This window comes from Aphidius gifuensis, linkage group LG5, assembly GCF_014905175.1.
Source record: "Aphidius gifuensis isolate YNYX2018 linkage group LG5, ASM1490517v1, whole genome shotgun sequence".
Lineage (NCBI taxonomy): Eukaryota > Metazoa > Arthropoda > Insecta > Hymenoptera > Braconidae > Aphidius > Aphidius gifuensis.
In genome coordinates, this window is record NC_057792.1 from 20973786 (window position 1) to 20993594 (window position 19809).

Genomic DNA, 19809 nt, shown 5'->3' on the forward strand with positions numbered 1-19809 from the left:
CTCTGTACAAACATGGCAGTCGTCACGCAAAAGCTTCGGCCGCCACGATATCGCAACGACGACGACGACGATTCAAAGTTGTCTATGTATAATATTGTATATACGCAACTCGTTCGAATATATATTGGTGTATATTTAAACTGTACAAATATTCACGTATATATGTGTCCTTTATGTATACGCAAACTATGTTGATACGGCGCCATTGCAAATAAAAAAAAATAAATTTAGAATTTTTATAAACACACGAGATTGTAATCAACTGATCGATCCACTCGTTGAAACACTATACGTGTAATTTTTTTTTTTTTTTTTTTTTCATGAAAAATAAGTATAACTTTTATCATGAAAATGTATTAAAAAAAAACTTGATATAATATATTTTTTTAATTTATTTGTTAATATAAAAATACATGCATTTTGTAAATATAAAAAATGAAATAATTTTTTTTTTTATTTTTCATCAAAATAATGTTGATTAAAAATAATAATGATTATTCTACTCGTTGAATTTTATAAATAAATTATAATGCATATACTCGAAATATATTTAATTAGTAAATTATCGGTCAATTAAATATGGAAAATCAATATTTAAAAATACCTGTCAATTAGAGTAATGATATGAATTAAAAATAAATCCATTTGTCGAAAATAAATAATTAAAATTTAATCAATAGTTTATTTTTAAAATAATAATAATTGGGAAATTATTTTACATTATTTTTTTGGATATATAATGGCTGTTGGAAAGCGTAGCTAAAATTTATTGCAAAAGGTGAATTTCTCTGTTATTGGCATGTCAATATTTCACTGTCAAATAATGTCAAAGACGGCACCAAGTGAACAATAGTCACGCAGTTTCAAGGAAAAGATAAAGAATTTCTTTTTATTTTTCTCTACTTTTTAGTTTGTTGTTCTCGTCATGCCAAATTATAACGGTTGATTTTGAAAATCGATGCGTTGATTTTGTATTTTCACAAACCAGAATATATAACAAAATTTCACTGATGAATATCATGTTGATGCAATTAAACGTAATTATTTCAACGAGTTACAAATGAAAAGGGGTGGTTTAAATATATATATTTCGAGGGTGAGTTGAAATATGGAATGAGAAAATTTTCGAGAAATTCAAGCGAAACGATATCGCTGACCGTTAGACTTCGTGTGACGCAAACGAACGTTTCGAAATACCGAATTAACGCATTTCCCTGATAGCAGTAAAATGATAGTGATGCGGTCTTTTACTCCCTTAACAAATACTATATATATATATATGTACATATAAACCACATAGTCTCGATGTAGGAAAGTAGAGACGAGAGGACAAAAGGGAAGAGGAGAACGAGAGTTTGAATCAACGAACTGGAAAATCATCCGCGATGGGTGATTCGTTCGTAACTCTACCCTCACAATAAATAGTATATACATATATAAATTCATTGCGAGCACGTTAAAATAGATATATATTTGGTGATTCGAGTTCACCTTCCGCCATTAACGTGACCAACTCCCCTTCAACTGGTCCTTGCCAAAAACCAGCCTGATGGAAATCAACAAAACTAGAGTTTCCATTTTGAATTTAACTCTATATATTCACTTGACAATTATATTTTTATTTTTTTATTAACTAAAATTAATTAAAGTAATCTATTTTGTATGTGAAAATATTTTTTAATTATTATAACGTCAATAAAACATTGACTACTGGTTCGCATTTTGAGTCTATTTTTTTCACACAAAAGCAAAAGGGGTAAAAGGGAAATAAGGGGGAATGAGTGGAATATAATTTTTTGAAAAAAAATATATAATGCTTGAGGCAATATTCATTCACCTGTGTGTATCGAAAAAAATAAAAATTGAAATAGAAAAAAAATAAAATTAAAAAACAAAGCTGTTAGCTGAGTGAGATTCATTTTGCTTTGGGCATAATACAGTTGGATAAGAGTTGAGGTGTATTTGCAAATAGGGGAGTAAAAGGAATTAACGTTGTGAACATTAATGTGAACTTTCGATATCGTCGATCACTGTGTCTACCCGAGGGAAACACATTCAACTCAATTCCTCCTATCTATAACAAATGCAAAAAATATCTAAAAAAAAAAAAAATATATTTATCTCGGTCGCGTAACTGATCTGTAGACATTTGTTCATTCTACCCGCAGACATACACACACAAAATGTTCAGGACTTTTTTCTGATAGCTCATTGCTAACATTTCTCCTCAGTGGAAAAAAAAAAAATATATAAAATAATGTGCGGTAATGTACTTCACTGTACGACAGTGTCGCATTTGTATAAAAAAAAAAAGAAAAAAGTCCAACAGTTACAATTTTTCTAATTTATATTCATTAATTTATTTTTAAATAATTTCTTATTTTTTTTTTTTTAACTCCGCTTCAACATACATGCACTGCTTTTTTTTTCAAGATTTAAGCCAATAATTGTAGGGCTTCTTTTTTCCCTCTTGACAAGATACGACGACGACGACGTGAGTCTAATGTTTCCCTTCTATTCGAATTTGAGTTACCAACTCGTGTCAGCACTGGCTCATCATAATCATTGTTGTTGTTTTTGTTGTTGTTTCATATGATACGAGACATTTCGCTCGTGTGAACACCAACGGAATCCAAATTGAAATGCTATGGCTTTTCGTATCCCTTTTCTGCGTTGTTCTAATTTACATTTGTATATATTGAATATAAAATATATATTTACATGTTTGCTTGATTATATTCTTGATCGATTAAATGTCTTCAAGTTTGACTGGCAAATAGAGCTTGGTGTTCAAAGTGGCACGCGCAAAACTGCATCAGATGATGAATTGAGTTTGTATACGCGGTATGGCTAATCAAAAGCGATTGAAACTCGATGGTGAACAAGTTTTGACTGAGATATATCAGCAAGTTTATGTGCTGGATTTATATACACACTGAGAAAAACATTTTATTGATATAAATTAAATTCATACTGCTCCAAACACGTCAAAGTCAGATGTTGAATTTACAATTTGTATATATAGCTATATAGCTCACTTTTCCTGTGATCATTAAATAAACTTCTTGGTTATTATTATTATTATAATTATAGCTTAATTGCTGTACAATATAGAATTCATAATAATGAAATTAAAAATAAAAAATAAAACATAATTTACATGGCTGATAATTTGCAAAATTAAGGTGGGAAATAATTATAATAATGAGGTAAAAATATATATTTAAATATAATAAATATACAACTATGAAATTTCATGTTTGAATGTAAAAATATATGTAAATTAATCTTTAACAAAAAAATATAATTTTATTTAATTTTGATAAATTCATCAAACAGAAAATATACATTTGTTAGAATTAAATTTTATAAAAAAAAATTTAATTTACAAATTAATTAATCTTGGCATCAAAAGTAATATTGCGATATTTATTTTATGTTCATTAACAAAATGTGTTTTTATAATGAATTTATATAAAAAAAAAATATATAAAAAATAACACCTGTCTTTTTTCCGTTGTCGGAATGAAAAAATAAATAAAAATCCCAGCTTTCTCGAGTTAATTATTTTACATTTTTTTTTTTCCTCTTTTTTGGCCGTTAAACTGTCTTGATATTCGATTATTTTAAGTAATGATCAATGTGGGCGTATCTCCAAATTCATGGAGGAATAAAACATACTCGATATATTATTTTTTTCATTTTTTTTTTCACCTAAAACCTTATATAATGAAAAATAAAAAATAAATATAATTTTTTTTTTCATACATTGTATATTTTCTTTTTCAAAATTCTTTTATACTATTATTATTATCATCAAGTTGTTTTTTTATTGTTTTATTTTTTGTTTGTTAGTACTTCTTTGAAGAAGTAAAAGAGTCACATTCTTTTATGACGGTTCGCGCACGGGACAAGTGGAAAAGAAAAAAGTTCAACGAACTCAACTTGGACGAACTTGTTCGCATAATTGCCATTTATCCCTTTAAACATAAATACAAATTAACTTATTTTCAAGACAATGCTAAAATTATATATTTTCTTTATTTTAAACAAATTTTTACTTATATAATTGTCAGTAGCTTAAAACTTTTATTATAAAACCCTTCATACAAAAAACAACAACAATGATTTCCGGTTACTTTTTTATTTTTATTTTTTTGTGTTTATAATATGTACAGTATATAAACAATACAATTGTATTTTCATTCTCTTATATTTCCAGGCCATATTTCGCGCAACCATATTTTTCGCCACCCTTTCCTCCCACTCACCCACCTGCTCGCAGGAAACACTAAACCTTTCGAAGAGTATCTACTTTCGTTGGTGTGCGCTGGTAAATCCAACCGCAATTTATCGATCGAATATATTTTCTAACAAAAAAAAAAAAAAGAAATGAGACCTTATTCTTCCTCACAATATTTCATATTTATTCTATATTTATTATTTGATGAAAATAATCTAAATCTTTTTTTCATTTTATCAAGTAATTTCATCCTTTTTTTTTTTATTAAAATTTTTTTTTTTTTTAGCATTCAACTGAAAATTATTTACATGACATTTTTTATTTTTTTTAATGCAAAAAAGTCTCAAGAGGGTCGAGAGATATTCATCGTATAATAATGTACTGAGGTGTTAATTTTTCAAGACAGTTATTTTAAGAGTGACATTTTTTTTTTTTACATAAAAATATTACAATTTTTTGTGTTGACATTTTTAAAAATATACACTGACACTTTGTTTTTTTTTTGTCTTATATTTTTGGCCTTGATTTAAAAATAAATATGATAATAAAATTGTAAATAAATGTATTGTTTTATAATATAAAATTTTTACAATACGAGTATAATAAAATATAAATTTAATTAATAATAAAAATAATAAATGAATTTAAGTGCAAGTAGGCACTTAGCCAGTCGATATCAAACACCATAAAGTCGACAACTGAAGCTTCTGCAATAAACTTGTACATAAGGTATTGTTATCACGATGAATGGACTGTATGAATATTCTTCCCTCAATGCACCCATATCTATGATGGCTTTACAACTCTAAACACTGGGCTCATTCATGTCTGATTTTATGCAAAATCAAACAGTAATATCGTCATTGTTTCTCCATTTAATATCCTCATTTTTTATTTCATTTTTTTTATCATTCAAATTCATTTAAATTAGCTAGTAAATATTATCTTATAAACTGGTTAGTAATTTTTTTTTTTAGCCTCTTTCACTAGCTATATAGCTTATATAAATAATAAACAACTTAACTACATGAAAAATTGATTTTTCAAGTCCATTATAAAATAATAACAACAATAATTCAAATTATAAAATTTAAAATATCTAAACTCTTGTTTATTTCTATTATTCTATTTTTTTTTTTTTTTTCAAACAAGTATATTTTACTACTGACTTTAAGCTCTACGAAAAATAAAAAATAAGTAATAATTATTAAATAAATTTCAGCCAATTATAAAAATTATTTTTTACAATCAAATTTTTTTTTTTTTTTATTAATACGACAATGGCATACTCGTTTTTTGCATTTAAATTTTATACATTTTTTTTACTTTTAAGTTAATTAAATAAAATTTGGGAGAGGGGTTACTGTAAAAATATATAAAAAAAAAATGTGAAAATGAAAAAAAAGGTGGGGTTTTTGTACGTGATTGAAATCATAAATATCATGACACACATGCACACACACACTCACAATGTGTAATCGTACTATAGGTTCAACTCGGTCATATTTACTATTTTATTATTATTATTATTAATATTAATTTTTTTTATTCTACTTATGGCTGCAAAGGGGATATAAATGAGGAAAAAAAGAAAGGCGTTAATGCGGTCAGTTTTATGAAACGATTAACTCACACGTGACTTGAGGAGATGAAATAACGGCGTGAGATTTTATTTATATGATTTTTTTTTTGTTTTAAATTTATACTTTTATATATTGCTATATTATTTTTTTGTATTTTTTAATTGTACTGTATTAACATTTTTATATCTTAATTATAAAATTTGTAATTTGTATATTGATATTTAAAAAAAATAAAATAAAACAACAATTTTATTTATTCAAAAGTATAACAATAATAATGAGAAAAAAAAAAAAAAGTGCCTTGAAATAATAATTACAATTGTGAAAATATAATTATACAATATTGAAGGTAAACTGGGTTGAGCTGGTTTTTTTATTTTTATTTTTTGTTTCAGAGACAATAGTCGAACGAGAGAATTAAATTTTTGCATACAAAATACAAACAAAGAAGTATAAGCCATAAATAATGAGTAAAACTTGCAAAAATTCGCTAATATTAATATGTTGTAATACACTGTCACACACATAAAACAGCCAACAATAAAGCTCACAATTTATTTAAAAATAGTGCTTCAACTAATTTCACATAATATTTTTGGATTAAATATATAATTCGCATTCATGGGTCAAAAAAATATAAATCTTATTAGAAAAAAAATAGGTAAAATAATAAATGCAATTAAATAAAAAATAGTAGAATCATTAATAAATTAAATTTTAATTAAATTATCGATATAATAAAATTTAATAATTAAAAAATTTACGCCTATTTGCCTTACAGTTATAGGGTTTCGAAAAAAAAAAAAAAAAAAAAAATATATATGTACTTCCACATGGTGCGCAATTATTTATACAGAGAGGGCCAATTCCGGATGTAATTTAGCGGTAAGAATTACGAAGGGAATTCGACCATTTTAATTACATTAATTATGCGCGCATATACGAAAACACGTGGTAATAATAACGAATTTTATGAAGAAAATTTTGTACAAAAAAAGAGAGAAAAAGTAGCAGAAATATATATAGAAAAATATTACTTGAGCGTGTGTTGTTTGCAAAAGCTCTCGGTCATTATCATCGCTTGTGCTTTTGAATATTATTGTCAGCAAAATTATATTGTACATGAAAAATCAAAAGACAAAGATAAAATGTTAAATGATAATTCTATTCCCTCGCTGTTTAAACTGCGATTCCTCTCATGATCAGAATAAACAGGGGAGTTGAAAATTATTATTTTCAGATCAATGATTTTGTTGATAATCGATTATATCGAATGGCTAAAGATGTACAAGCGCCATGCACATAGTCGCTATATTTATAAAAGGGGTTTTTTTTTTTTTTTTGCTTTAAATGAATAATAGCAACCCCTGCTTGCTTTATTAACTGTATTTTAACTTTTGAACTGTTTTTTTTTTTTTTCTTTTCTTATCCGTATATATATAGATGAACGCATTTACCAGGCTTTTTTTATCATTCATTATATTTATTTTTTTATATTGAAAATAAAAAGATTTAGATGACTATTAGTGTCACTTAAAAAAATTTATTATGTCAAACTGGTTGTTCAATATGTCTACCAATAACTTGCGAAATATATAAAAATAAAAAAAAAAGGTATAGAATAAATATCGCATAAAAATAAACTTGAATTAATTTATTATATTTTTTGGTATATAATTTTTACAGTAAAAAAATCTAAATTAAGTTAATAAATAAAATAAATAAAATTTGAAGCAAAAATACGAGGGGCTATTCATCTCCAATAGGTAAAAAAAAATTCCCTCCTCATTTCTCCGTATGGTTCAAATTCGGGAGAAATTCGGAGTAATCACGGAGAAATTCGAAAAATATTTTTATTAAGAACTATATGAAATTGCTACAAAAGTTATAGTGAAGAAATTACAAATACTACATAACTAAACACGACTAGACGTTCACTACATGCTACTACACCATGGCTACACTCGGAATGACACCATGATTACGCCTTCATTAGATGCTTTTACACCATGACTACACTCAGAGTGATACCATGATTACATTAATAAATATAGCCTCTCGCTATAATATATACAATATACATCTTTATGTTTTTTTTTGTATTTGAAGTCTTTCGATTTCAATAAAATGACTTTACTAAGTCACACACATTATATCAATATATTCTACATACAAGCGATATATATTCTGATAAGAAAAAAAAGTTTCTTCTTCTTATCAGAATATATATGGCTTAAGCCATGTATTTTTTTTTCGGTGCGACAGCTGCCGCGATTTTATGCTTATTAAAAAAAAAAAAAAAAATCAGAGAGAGAGTGAGAAAATGAAAAAAAATATTATATATAAAATAATGTAATAATAAAAATCAGTAGGAAAATATGCGACAGCTGGTGTCAGGTCGCGTGACGAATTCCGAGGAGCCAAGAAAAACTCTACATATATATACCAAAAAATGAAAAAAACTTAGTTAAACGATTGATATAACCACCCACTTTCAATTTCAAATAATTTATGATTTCTTAAATATGTCAAAGAAATAGCTGAAAAATAAAAATCCGTCATGGAAGTATCGACTTGACGCTGAATTAAATGGTATATATGGTACGGGCTTCAGTATGAGGGGGATGAGAATAAAATTTATAAAAGAAAAATTCAAGGGACAAACGACACGCAGTTGAGCCAGCATATTCCAGTTGTACTGGCTCATTTGATTCGTCACGATTTCAGCTACAATTTTAAAAAATCAAAAAAAAAAAAAAAAGGCAATTCATATGCGAGTATAAAGTTAGCTACGACCCTTGATTCGATTCGGGCGCGTGTACAGCCATCAGGGTAGTCAATAGTGCATTTTTTCTTCCCCTTTAAAATCGAAAAAAAAAAAAAAAAACTAACATACCCTCATACAAATCTATAGATTTATTTTTCAAAGAATGAATGAAAAAAAAAAAAATTAAACGAACAAACCAAACGACTACTTATCGATAAAATATCAACTCATTCATTCTGATGTCCCCATGACCTCCATCTCACATATATCATTGGTAATATCAACAAAATATATATATTTTTATATGAAAAAAAAAATCTTAAACATGACCATACACACCTTGCGTAATGTATGTAATATGACCAAGTCACAACGGTTTTTATTCATTTTAAAAATGTGGGGAGATGAAAATTGTTTAAGTTAAATTTCAAGGGGGATAAACTACCACCCCTTGTGTCAATATATATTTTAAAGTTATTTTATTTAACGTAGAGTGGATAATACGGTAGACAAACACTTACTTCTTTTGTAAATATAATATTCAAACCGCAAATATAAACTGATATGTCAAGTTGAAAATTATTATTCAATGTTTGATTTTAAAAAATATATATAAAAGTAAATTAATTATCCTTGGTTATTTAATTCAAAAATTATTGCTAATTTATTTATTTATTTTTAAAGTTTTTATATTTTTGTTGCATAAAAAATATATAAAAAAATAGGAGGAAAACAATGTGCATTTATGAGATAAAAAGAGAATAAAATATAAATAAATGTAAATAAGTAAAAAATAACAAGTCTATTCTTTTCTTCACTTGGCCTCGTGATACCTTCAACTACCTTGCAAACTTTGTCATTCTATTTTTGGCTTTCACGTTGAATAATATTGTGAGTTTATACATAAACTTATAAATATACCTGTATATAAATATTGCATGTGTGTGTGATAAAGTTTTATTTCGTGTGACTGAAAAGCCAACAATTTTAAACTCAATGCTGGCGTGCATTGGCCCACCCATTCGAAAAACTACTTGCTCTGAATTTCTAGCGAGTTGAGAAATTCACATACCAAAGCAGTAACCAGACAAAGATACAATCTATATATACATATAAGAATTTAAAAGATATATATATTTATTTATTTAACAAAAGAATATGTGTATGTATCAGATGAAAAAAAAATATTGTAAGGGAAAATGAAGGTAAGTTTGCCTCGAAAAGTTATCTTGAAACTGTCATGAGCCACTTTCTTTATTAATATATTTATAACAAACTTCTTGACGAAATACAAATTTATTTATTATTTATTCCAAGTAGCAAGAGACACAAACTAAAGGTGTATATTTTATTTTATAATTTAAAAAAATAAAACGAAATGAAGATAAAGGTGCTGCTGTTGATTTACGATGCCGATTTATATCTTGATATTTAAAAAAATTAAATAAGAGAAACTAGAAAATAATTATGTTGCTTTTGAAGAAAAAAATTTTTTTAAAAGTTGGGCAACAATATAAACGAAAAAATAATTTTCTGATATTTAAAAAAATTAAAAATACACATGACATTTTGACTTGGTCATTTTAAAATTTTTTTTTCATAATCAAAAGAATAATATATATAAAAAAAAATATTATCTGTGTAATTGTAATTTTTTTTTTTACTTGGCTGGTTGAACGTGAGAAGAGATTTTATCCTGGATGACCAGTGTCTTCAGTGTTTTAGCTAGACTTTATTTATGTAATTTATAAATATATATACTAAGCTAGTCATCCTTGTTTGTCATTAATTATAACATCTTAAAAAAAAAACCATCAAAAATCATCAACTCATTAATCTAAAATAAAAAGAAATTTAATTTTGTTTTTTTTTCCTAAAATAATTAAATTTATAGACAAAAATCCAAGAAATATTTAAGTAATATAATATAAATTCAACGATTTTTCATGTAACCGTGTCTTGTAAATATTTTCAACCTGTGCAATAAAAAAACACGCGATGAATTTCTCCAAGTCAAAACGATGACATATACCATACACATCCTGAGATTCTTTTCATGTCTCATATTGCCATGATAAAAATGAAATAACAATTTTACCAAGAAAAATTGTTAAAGTCAGTTAGACAATATATATATACCATGAAAAAAAATATATAAAAAAAATTGTAACAATAAAAGTTATACACTTTGTCAGCTCACGCGAGAAATTTTTTATATTGTGTCCTCTTTTTCTTGATGATAAAAATAAAAAAAAATTGTGACAATTGTTTTTTTCCATTTCTATAAAAGATTTCGTGTTATTTTTCTTTTTTTTTATTACTACAAAATAATGGAAAATGAAAAATATAATACTGTAATAAAAAAAATATTTAAATAAATTTTTTAAGTGCATTATTAAAATCTGCTAATATGCCAAAAATAAATTAGGAAAAAAACATGTCAAAATGCCATTCAATAAATTTATTTATTTATTTTTTTCATTATAATTATTATTCATTCCGGTTAACAAGTGCACATCTGTTCAATTTTTTTTTCTCATCCACATGTGTCACTCAGCATCAAAAAAAAATTTAAAAAAATAAATAAATAAAATCAAACATCAAGTACCCAATTCATATTGTATACCCCCACTTAAATTTTCATTTTGAATTTTAAAACTCTCTCAACAAACATACATTAAAAATGAAAAAAAAAAAATCAAATATTTATACAAACCACAATATTTATTTACTTATCCATAATTTTCATTGATGTGTATATTTTTTAAATAATCATTATTATTTGTCACTCAAACACAAAGTACTCCAAGTCATCATCATTGAAAATATAATAATACAAATAAATAAACATCTAAAGGATTATTTTCAACTGAAAAAAATAAAATACAAAAAAAAAAAAAAAAAAAAAAAATCATATACTTGTATAAAAAAAGGTTAATAAATTTTCATTTATGTTTTTAAATTTTCAAGAGATTACATAAGATGTGCAGTTAGGTTGAGGGTATCTAAAGAGAAGAGAAAAAAATAAAAAAAAAATCACTTCAATAATGAACGTGCGCAAAACGCAGCATGGCGCACTTGGATCGATGCACTGATGCTGATACTGCTGCTGAGAGAGAATTGAGTATGTCCTTGTTGTGGATCCTTCATGGAATTATATTTATGAATGTGTGTGTGCTGTGGAGGGTAGTATGAATATGAAGATTAATGTGTCTATGTATATGTATTTTAACAATGCAGTATTGTATGAGATGCTTCTCTATACATGTTACGTTTTGCTCCGGTTACACACATTGTGTTGGATGACGAAGACAGGATGCTGAAAGTCTGAATCATGATGGAAACCTCAACTCGTGAAGAGTAGGTAGTACAGCTTGGATTCACCAGCAAGATGAAATATATACAATTGAATTAATTATTAAAGAATGGCATATTGAGAAATTATTATACTGTCGAAGTTTTTGATTAATTATATGACACAATGATGATCATTTGACGTCTCACCTAAATTAGCTCATGACAATATTATTTTCATTGTTTTATTCAATCAAAATACACCTTGAATTTTTCTGCTTCTATTTTTTTTTTCTCCACCACTTGATTCTTTTGGTGAATTATTTTTGACTCAATGCACTCAGTAATTTAAGATGATCCAATTTTTATTTATTCTAGTTTTGTATTGATGGAAAGGATGCGTGATCGGATATGGTAATTGTATGATGGATGGATATTAATTGATTCAGATAATAAAAAAGATATTTTTTTTTTTCAATTGAAACAATAACGTGAGTTATAAATTTATTCACATGATTTAAATAATCGAAGTATAGCAAATGTACAATGTAGTTTTTTTTTTTTTTTTTTTTAATTTAATAATTTTTAATTCTTTTTTTAAATTAATTAGTTTTTTTTTTTTTTTTTTTCGTTAATTTATATAGAGATGTGTCCACAGTATATACTGAAGAGGTTTTTTTTTTTTTTAAATATAATTTCGACGTTAAATATTGTGTGATTTTTTAAATTTCGAATTTATACATTTATTAATTTTTTTTTAAATTTTCATATTTAGTTTTTTTATGGCGATTATATCTTACATCAGGCGAAAAGTAATTACATATTTACATATCATACAACAAACTTGGTTTCATTCATAATAATTTTTTTTTTTTTTTAAATTCTCTCGCTCTCTCTCATTTCTCTCGCAGTCATTTATATATAAAATTACAAAACATTGCCTAACTAAAGTCTCGTATTTTAAAAATCATTGTTTGTTTTTTTTTTTTTTTTTATTTAAATTATTATTTCACTTCACTCATATTTTTTATAATTATTAATTTACTTTTTTCTCTTTTTTTATATAAACAAAATCTTAAATTAATTTATACAGTTTTTTTTGTTTTTATATATACAGCTGTGCCATATTCGGAAGATAAATTATTTCCTTCATGACCATTTGATTAAGCATTTATTTATTAAGTAAATAAACAATTTTTTATTTTAAATAATTTTGCCACTGGCGAGGTAGGCGTTTCACTGGAATCTATTATTTACTTTACACAAAAATGAAAGACCTAGATCAAAAATACATCAACTGGAATTTAATACTATTTTTAAAAATTCTTTTACATTTTTTTTTAATTATATTTTTATTATGTCAACAATCATGCGAACTCTTGCTTAATTACTATCGCATTGATAAGTTGATATTGATTTTTAAAAAAATATTAAAATTGTATTTTTAAATTAAAACAAAAAATAGGTAAATTGTTATTTGTATAAAATGTCTTTTTAAATTATTATTCTTACGTCATTCAAATATTAAGCGTATAGTTGATGTACCTCGCCGGTAATTTTATCCTTTTTTTATAATTCCCAGAGGAGACACTGGGAAGATACAAAAAAAAATAAAAAAAATCATAGTACAGTATATCACAAAAGACATATAGCGGAAGAGTGAAAAGTATGTGGATTTTCAGGAGAAATAAAGTAAGGAAAATAGAAATACACAGAGAGAAAGAGAGGAGAGAAATAAAAAAAAATAACTAAGAGTTTTTGTATGTTTGGATTCAAAGTTTGAGAAGGGACACACAACCATTTACGTTTCACTGAACTCACTCTTTGGAGAACCAGGCGTTGTCTGTCCACTTGTATTTTTTTTTTTTTTTTTTCTATTAAATATTTCTCTCTTTCCCTCTCTTATTTTTAAACACTACTTTAATCTCTCCTTGATTCTCTCATTATTTCACCGTACATATATAATTGTTTATTTCTCCTCTCCGTTGTAATTACGAAATTGCCCACCTCTTGACGTCTTGCACCAAGACAATTTCCTTTGACTAGACGTCGACGTTAACAAACGAGTATTTCAAAGTGTTGGGCGTTATCCACAACGTTGTGTTTAATTTGCGATCGTCTCTCTCTCCTATTATTATTAATATTATTATATTATAAATGTAGTACGTTTCTTTTTTAAATTCTTCATTGACAAATATAAATTCATATACAGATGTTTATATACTTGAATCAACTGCAGGCAATTGTTGACAATTGATTTCATTTGAAGGAAAAAAAAAAACCGTTTGTTGAAGCCAGTATTGTCATTGAATTTACTAGCAGTCAATATATGAAGATGACTGGACACAAGCCTGAATACCTTTTCAAGTGGATTCATTTTGTATTTTATTTTTCACCTTTTACCTCCCCCATATCATATCATCTGATGATGATTATTATTATTGAATAAATATATATAGACATGCATCAGACAATTGACAAAGGCGTGATAGAAATTACACAAGATATGCTTGTCCAGGTGGTGGTGGTTGTTGTTGTTGTTGTTGTTGTCTCCATGCATTTCTTTCTAACGTTGAATAATCAGAATCAATTGATGAATAAATATGTTCTGAAAGTGGTCTACGACTTTCATTAATAGCATCAATTGGTCCATCTTGGTATGCACGATTCATAGTTAATCTTGGACTTGGACTAGCTGTTGAACTAACTGGTGAACCATCTCTACCACCACATTGTTGTTCAATTCTTGATTGATTTAAACTATTATTATTAATTATATTATTATTATTATGATGATGACCAAGTGTTGCTGTACTTGAGTATGCTGGTGGTGCTTGTAATAATTCTGGTGTATCTTTAAATAATGGATGGTGATGATGATGATGATGATGATGATGTCCACCAACACCACCTCCACCACTATTTGATATATGTCCATGTACACGTAGTGTTGATGTTTCTTTTTCTGGTCTACCTTCAAGTGTATATGTATTAACATTACGTCTATATAATGATGATGATTTTCTTCTTAATGCATCACTTGTTGGCATTGTAAATCTTAATCTTTCCCAAAAACGTTTTTCTCCCCATCTTAATGTTGTTGCTGTATGTAAATATGGACGTAAATCTGGATCAGCATCAGCTTCTGGTGTAACAGGACCAGCCTGTATAAATATTAATTGACTTTGACGTCCTCTTAGTGCTTCATGTACTGCTGCACGAAATTCAAAACGTGACCATTCAGTTTGTAAAAAATTTCTTGTTAGGACAATGACAATACGTTTTGATGCTTCAGCAGCTTCAAGTACAACTGGTGCTGCAGCACGTAAACATGGTAAATCACGATGATGTAAACATAGTCGTAATGAAGATTGTCCATGTTCTAATTCAACAGCCAATGAGTGTAATACAAAATCTTCATCTTTTGGACTATAACATATGTAACCATCATAAAGACGTTCTTTATCATCTGGTTGTGTTGTTTTTGCCCAAAATCTAACACCATAACGTGAATATGCCCATGTACGTACTGGTTCACGAAATATAAATGCAAGCACAGTTATAACAAGTAATATTAATATTGCACATAATGTTGCAGCAAGCATTGGCAAATAATCAGATACCATTGTATCAATAACACCACCTTGTGCATAATAATCAGTACATGCTGTTTCATTGACATTTAAACGTCTACTATATGTTGGTCTAGCACCATTATCATAACAATATACATCTGTTGAATCAATAACTTTATGTGCATTATCAGATACCCATGATGATAATTCTTGTAAAAATTTACAACGACATGACCATAAATTACCACCAAGTGATAAATCAACAAGACGTGTATTTAATGTTACTTGCCATACTGGAAATGTCACTAGACGATTATCATTTAAACGTAATATTTCTAATGATCTTAATGGTAACAATGTTAAATTACCAATAAAACTAATAATATTATTTTGTAAATATAATTCACGTAAATGTGATAAATGTTCAAATTCAAAACCTTTTAATTCATGTATTTGATTATGTTCAAGATGTAAAATTTGTAAATTATTTAATCCATTAAATGTACGATTTTGTATTGATTCAATTTTACTTGAATTAACATATAATACACGCATATTTTTACGTCCAATAAATACATGATTTTGTAATTCAGAAAAATGATTACCATCTAAATAAACTTCAGTTGCATCCATTGGTATACGATTTGGTATAACTTCTGTATCTAAACCAGAACAATCAACAACATTTGTATTCCATGTTTGATCATGATAACATTTACAATTTAATGGACATGTCATTTCACAATCACAAGCATCAAAATCACAACAATGACATAAAGCAAAACAATGTGCCTCATAACGACATAAAAATTGTTCTGGTTTTGCCATTGATGCTGATATTATTGCTGTACCACGTGGTCCACTAATACGACACATTGCATTATCTAAATCCATAACACGTGGATGTTGACGTAATGCACTCATGTTATTTATAACTGGTAGCCAATCCATTGAACAATTACAATTAAATGGATTACCACCAATATAAAATTCTGGTAAATATTTACCTTCTGGTACCGGTGTTAATCTTAATGCTGCAAGTTCCATTGTTTCAATCATATTTGCATACATATCAACACGAGTTAAATTTATTTTACCAGTAAATGTATTTGCTTGTACATTGTTTATATAATTATTATTTATAAATAACAATTCAACACTGTCTGGTACTGATAATGGTGTCAATTCAGTAATACGATTATGACTTGCATCAAGTGTACGTACTTTTAAATCACGTATTTGATAATAATTACCTAAATTTTCAATAAAATTACCATGTATATCAAGCCATTTTAAATTACTTGGTATAAATGCATAATCAAACCATTCAATATGATTTTCAGATAAATTTAAAAGTAACAAACTTGTTATACCAGCAAATATACCATTTATATTTGACAAAAAATTACCATCAAGACGTATTGCCTCTAAACGTGTATTACGCTCAAATGCATCAATCTCAACATGTTGTACTTTATTACGTGCAAGATTTAATATTTGTAAATTTGGTAAATCCCACAACATACCACGTGTTAAATTACCAATTTCATTGCCAATTAAACGTAAACCAGTTAGTTGATTTAAATTTTTAAATGAACCATTATGAAAATCACTAATTTTATTTTCACCAAGATCAAGTGTTTTTAGGAAAGTTAAATCACGTAGAGCTTCTGGTACTGTTGTTAATTCATTACCACTTAAATCAAGTTCTTTTAAATCAGAACAATTTTTAAATGCCAATTGATCAAGTGTTGTAATTGCATTACCAGATAGTGTCAAACGACTCAGTACAAATAAACCATTAAATAATTGTGGTCCAACAGAGTGTAAACGATTTTCTGATAGCTCCAATGTATGTAAATTATAAAGTGGTAAAAATGCATTACTTTCAATGTGTGATATTGAATTATTACGTAAATCAAGTATTTGTAAAAAAAATAAATCTTTAAACATTTTTGAATCAATTTTAGTTAATGTATTGTATGATAAATCCAATACAATTAATCTAATTAATCCTAAAAATGTCATTTCATCAACAGTATCACTACCAAGTTTATTACCACCCAAATTAAGTACCAATAATTGTTCAAGACGAGTAAATAAACCACGAGGTAAATTACGTAATTCATTTTTTTGTAAATGTATTTCACGTAAATCACGTGTACTTGCAAATAATGATTCTGGTAATGTTGTTAGTGTATTATAGCTAACATTAAATATACGTAAACTTGTTAATCCAGTTAATGCATCACTGGCAATACTGTCAATTAAATTATGCTCAAGATATAATTCTTGTAATTGACGTAAACCAGATAATGGACTATCTTCTGGTAAATTTTTTATCTCATTATTTGATAAATCTAAAGCACGTATATCACTATGACAATCGGCATTATTTTGTTGTAATTCATTTAATCCAACTTCACTAATATCACCAAATTTATTACCAGTTAAATTAAATATTTGTAAATTATTTAAACCACACAATATATTTTTTGGTAATTGTTTAACATTACTATCAATTAATTCAAGTGTTTGTAATTCACGTAATCCAGCAAGTGCACCTGGTACAAGTTCCATTGTACGTCCAATATTCCATTTAATATTTAATGTACGAATTGTTAATCTTTTTAATTCACCCAATGGACGAAATGCTGCTTCTGGTATACGTAATATTTTACAATCATCAATTAACAGTTCATGTAAACCACTTAAACGATTCCAACTTTCACCAGATATTATACTTTCGTAATTATGCACATTACTACATCCTAAACGTAGACGAAATGCACCATCAAGAGGTGGTAATAATGCAGCAAGTCCAGATGGATCCAGTGTTCGCAATGTACACACTGCTGAACGTGTTTCATTACCGTCGGATGACCAATGACATGAACCCAACACAACACTCAATTGACACAATGTCAAAAGACACAACACAAACATCCTCGGCACTAAAATATTCAACACAGCCATTTTTTTTATTTTTTAATTATTTTATCGTTGGTTTTTTTGATAAATCATAAAATTAAAAAATTTTTTTTTAAAATTATAGAAATAACTGGCTACCAATTTGGTACCGAGGCTATTTCTAATGTACACAAAACACAAATCACTTGAGATTTTTTATACACATAAATATTTTTTTTTTTTTTTTTATCATAAATTAATAAATTAATATAAAAAAAAAAAAAAAAAAAAAAAAAACAAACACCTCCAGGTATCACATAAGTTTACACTGTACCATTTTATAAACTTTCTCCATAATTTAATCCACTCTTGTGAACAATCACTTGAATTTTGCATTCATTTAAAAATTATTTAATTTTTTTTTTTTTTTTTTTATTTAAATATATTTCTTTTTTTTCAAAATTAACACTTTTTTTTATTTTTTAATAAACTTTTTATCCTTATTTGCTTAATCCATTTGATAATGATATTGTGTTTTCATTGATTTTTAAAAAATATTTAAACACACTTGACGATGATGACGATGTTGATAATTATTAGTTTAAAAAAAAAAAATATACACTTATTTAAAAAAAGTAAAATAGACAATTTTTTAAATTTTCACGTTTTTTTTTTTTTTTTTTCGATATAGTAACAGTGCGTGATCAGAATGTCATCTGATTTCGATTTCGAATATTTTTCGATTTTTTAAAAATTTCGTGATACGCACTGGCGGCACTCTGAACTCGCACTGACTGGTTTTAGTTGGACGGGTGGAGGCATTTTACGGGGGAACAGCTACTCTCTATCCCCACTGTTTTTTACCATCACCACCGCGAGTATATAGGGATTGCACAGTCGCAAGGTTGCGCCACCATACGGTCCACCAGGGTGTGGAGGTGGTGGTAGTGTACAAGAAAGATGCTTGAATAAAATATATATAAAATTGTAGAGGGGGATGATGGAGGAAGGATGCTGCTGGACAAAAAGAGGGGCAAAAAGGGATGATGATGATGACGACAACACACTGGATTCTCCAAAGATGAAAAAAGAAAAAATATAACATAACATTGTATGAAAAAAAAAGAGACAGAATCATGAAGAGAAAAAAATTGTATATTTACACACAAGGGAGAATTGGGGGGATGAAACGAGCCCCTGTCGAAATTCGAAAAATGTATTCATTCTTTGGCTTGGTCGCTTTTGCAAAAGGGACAAAGGCCATATATCGAATTTGCCGCCAGGTAAAGGACACACAGACACAACTAAAAAAAATATATATGTATGTGGATATAAAACAAGATCACCTATATTTTATTCTAGAAAACATAGGCCATGTGTGTCTCTTGGTAATACTGAGGGGGTTGAAGAAGAAATTCAAAGAATATATTTAAATTT

At 27.1% G+C, this 19809-nt stretch overlaps 1 protein-coding gene across 1 annotated transcript; it reads right to left on the reverse strand.

Annotated features, from left to right (window-relative positions):
• Positions 1-12672: 12672 nt before the first annotated feature.
• LOC122858473 (toll-like receptor 7) lies at positions 12673-19176 on the reverse strand. Its single transcript, XM_044161399.1, has one exon. The coding sequence runs from the start codon at positions 18436-18438 to the stop codon at positions 14383-14385; it is 4056 nt and encodes a 1351-aa protein (XP_044017334.1). The 5' UTR covers positions 18439-19176; the 3' UTR covers positions 12673-14382.
• Positions 19177-19809: the final 633 nt, after the last annotated feature.

What these genes read in the sequence shown, in the direction of transcription:
- LOC122858473 (XM_044161399.1), bottom strand. Translation starts at nt 18,438, where the DNA reads ATGGCTGTGTTGAATATTTTAGTGCCGAGGATGTTTGTGTTGTGTCTT.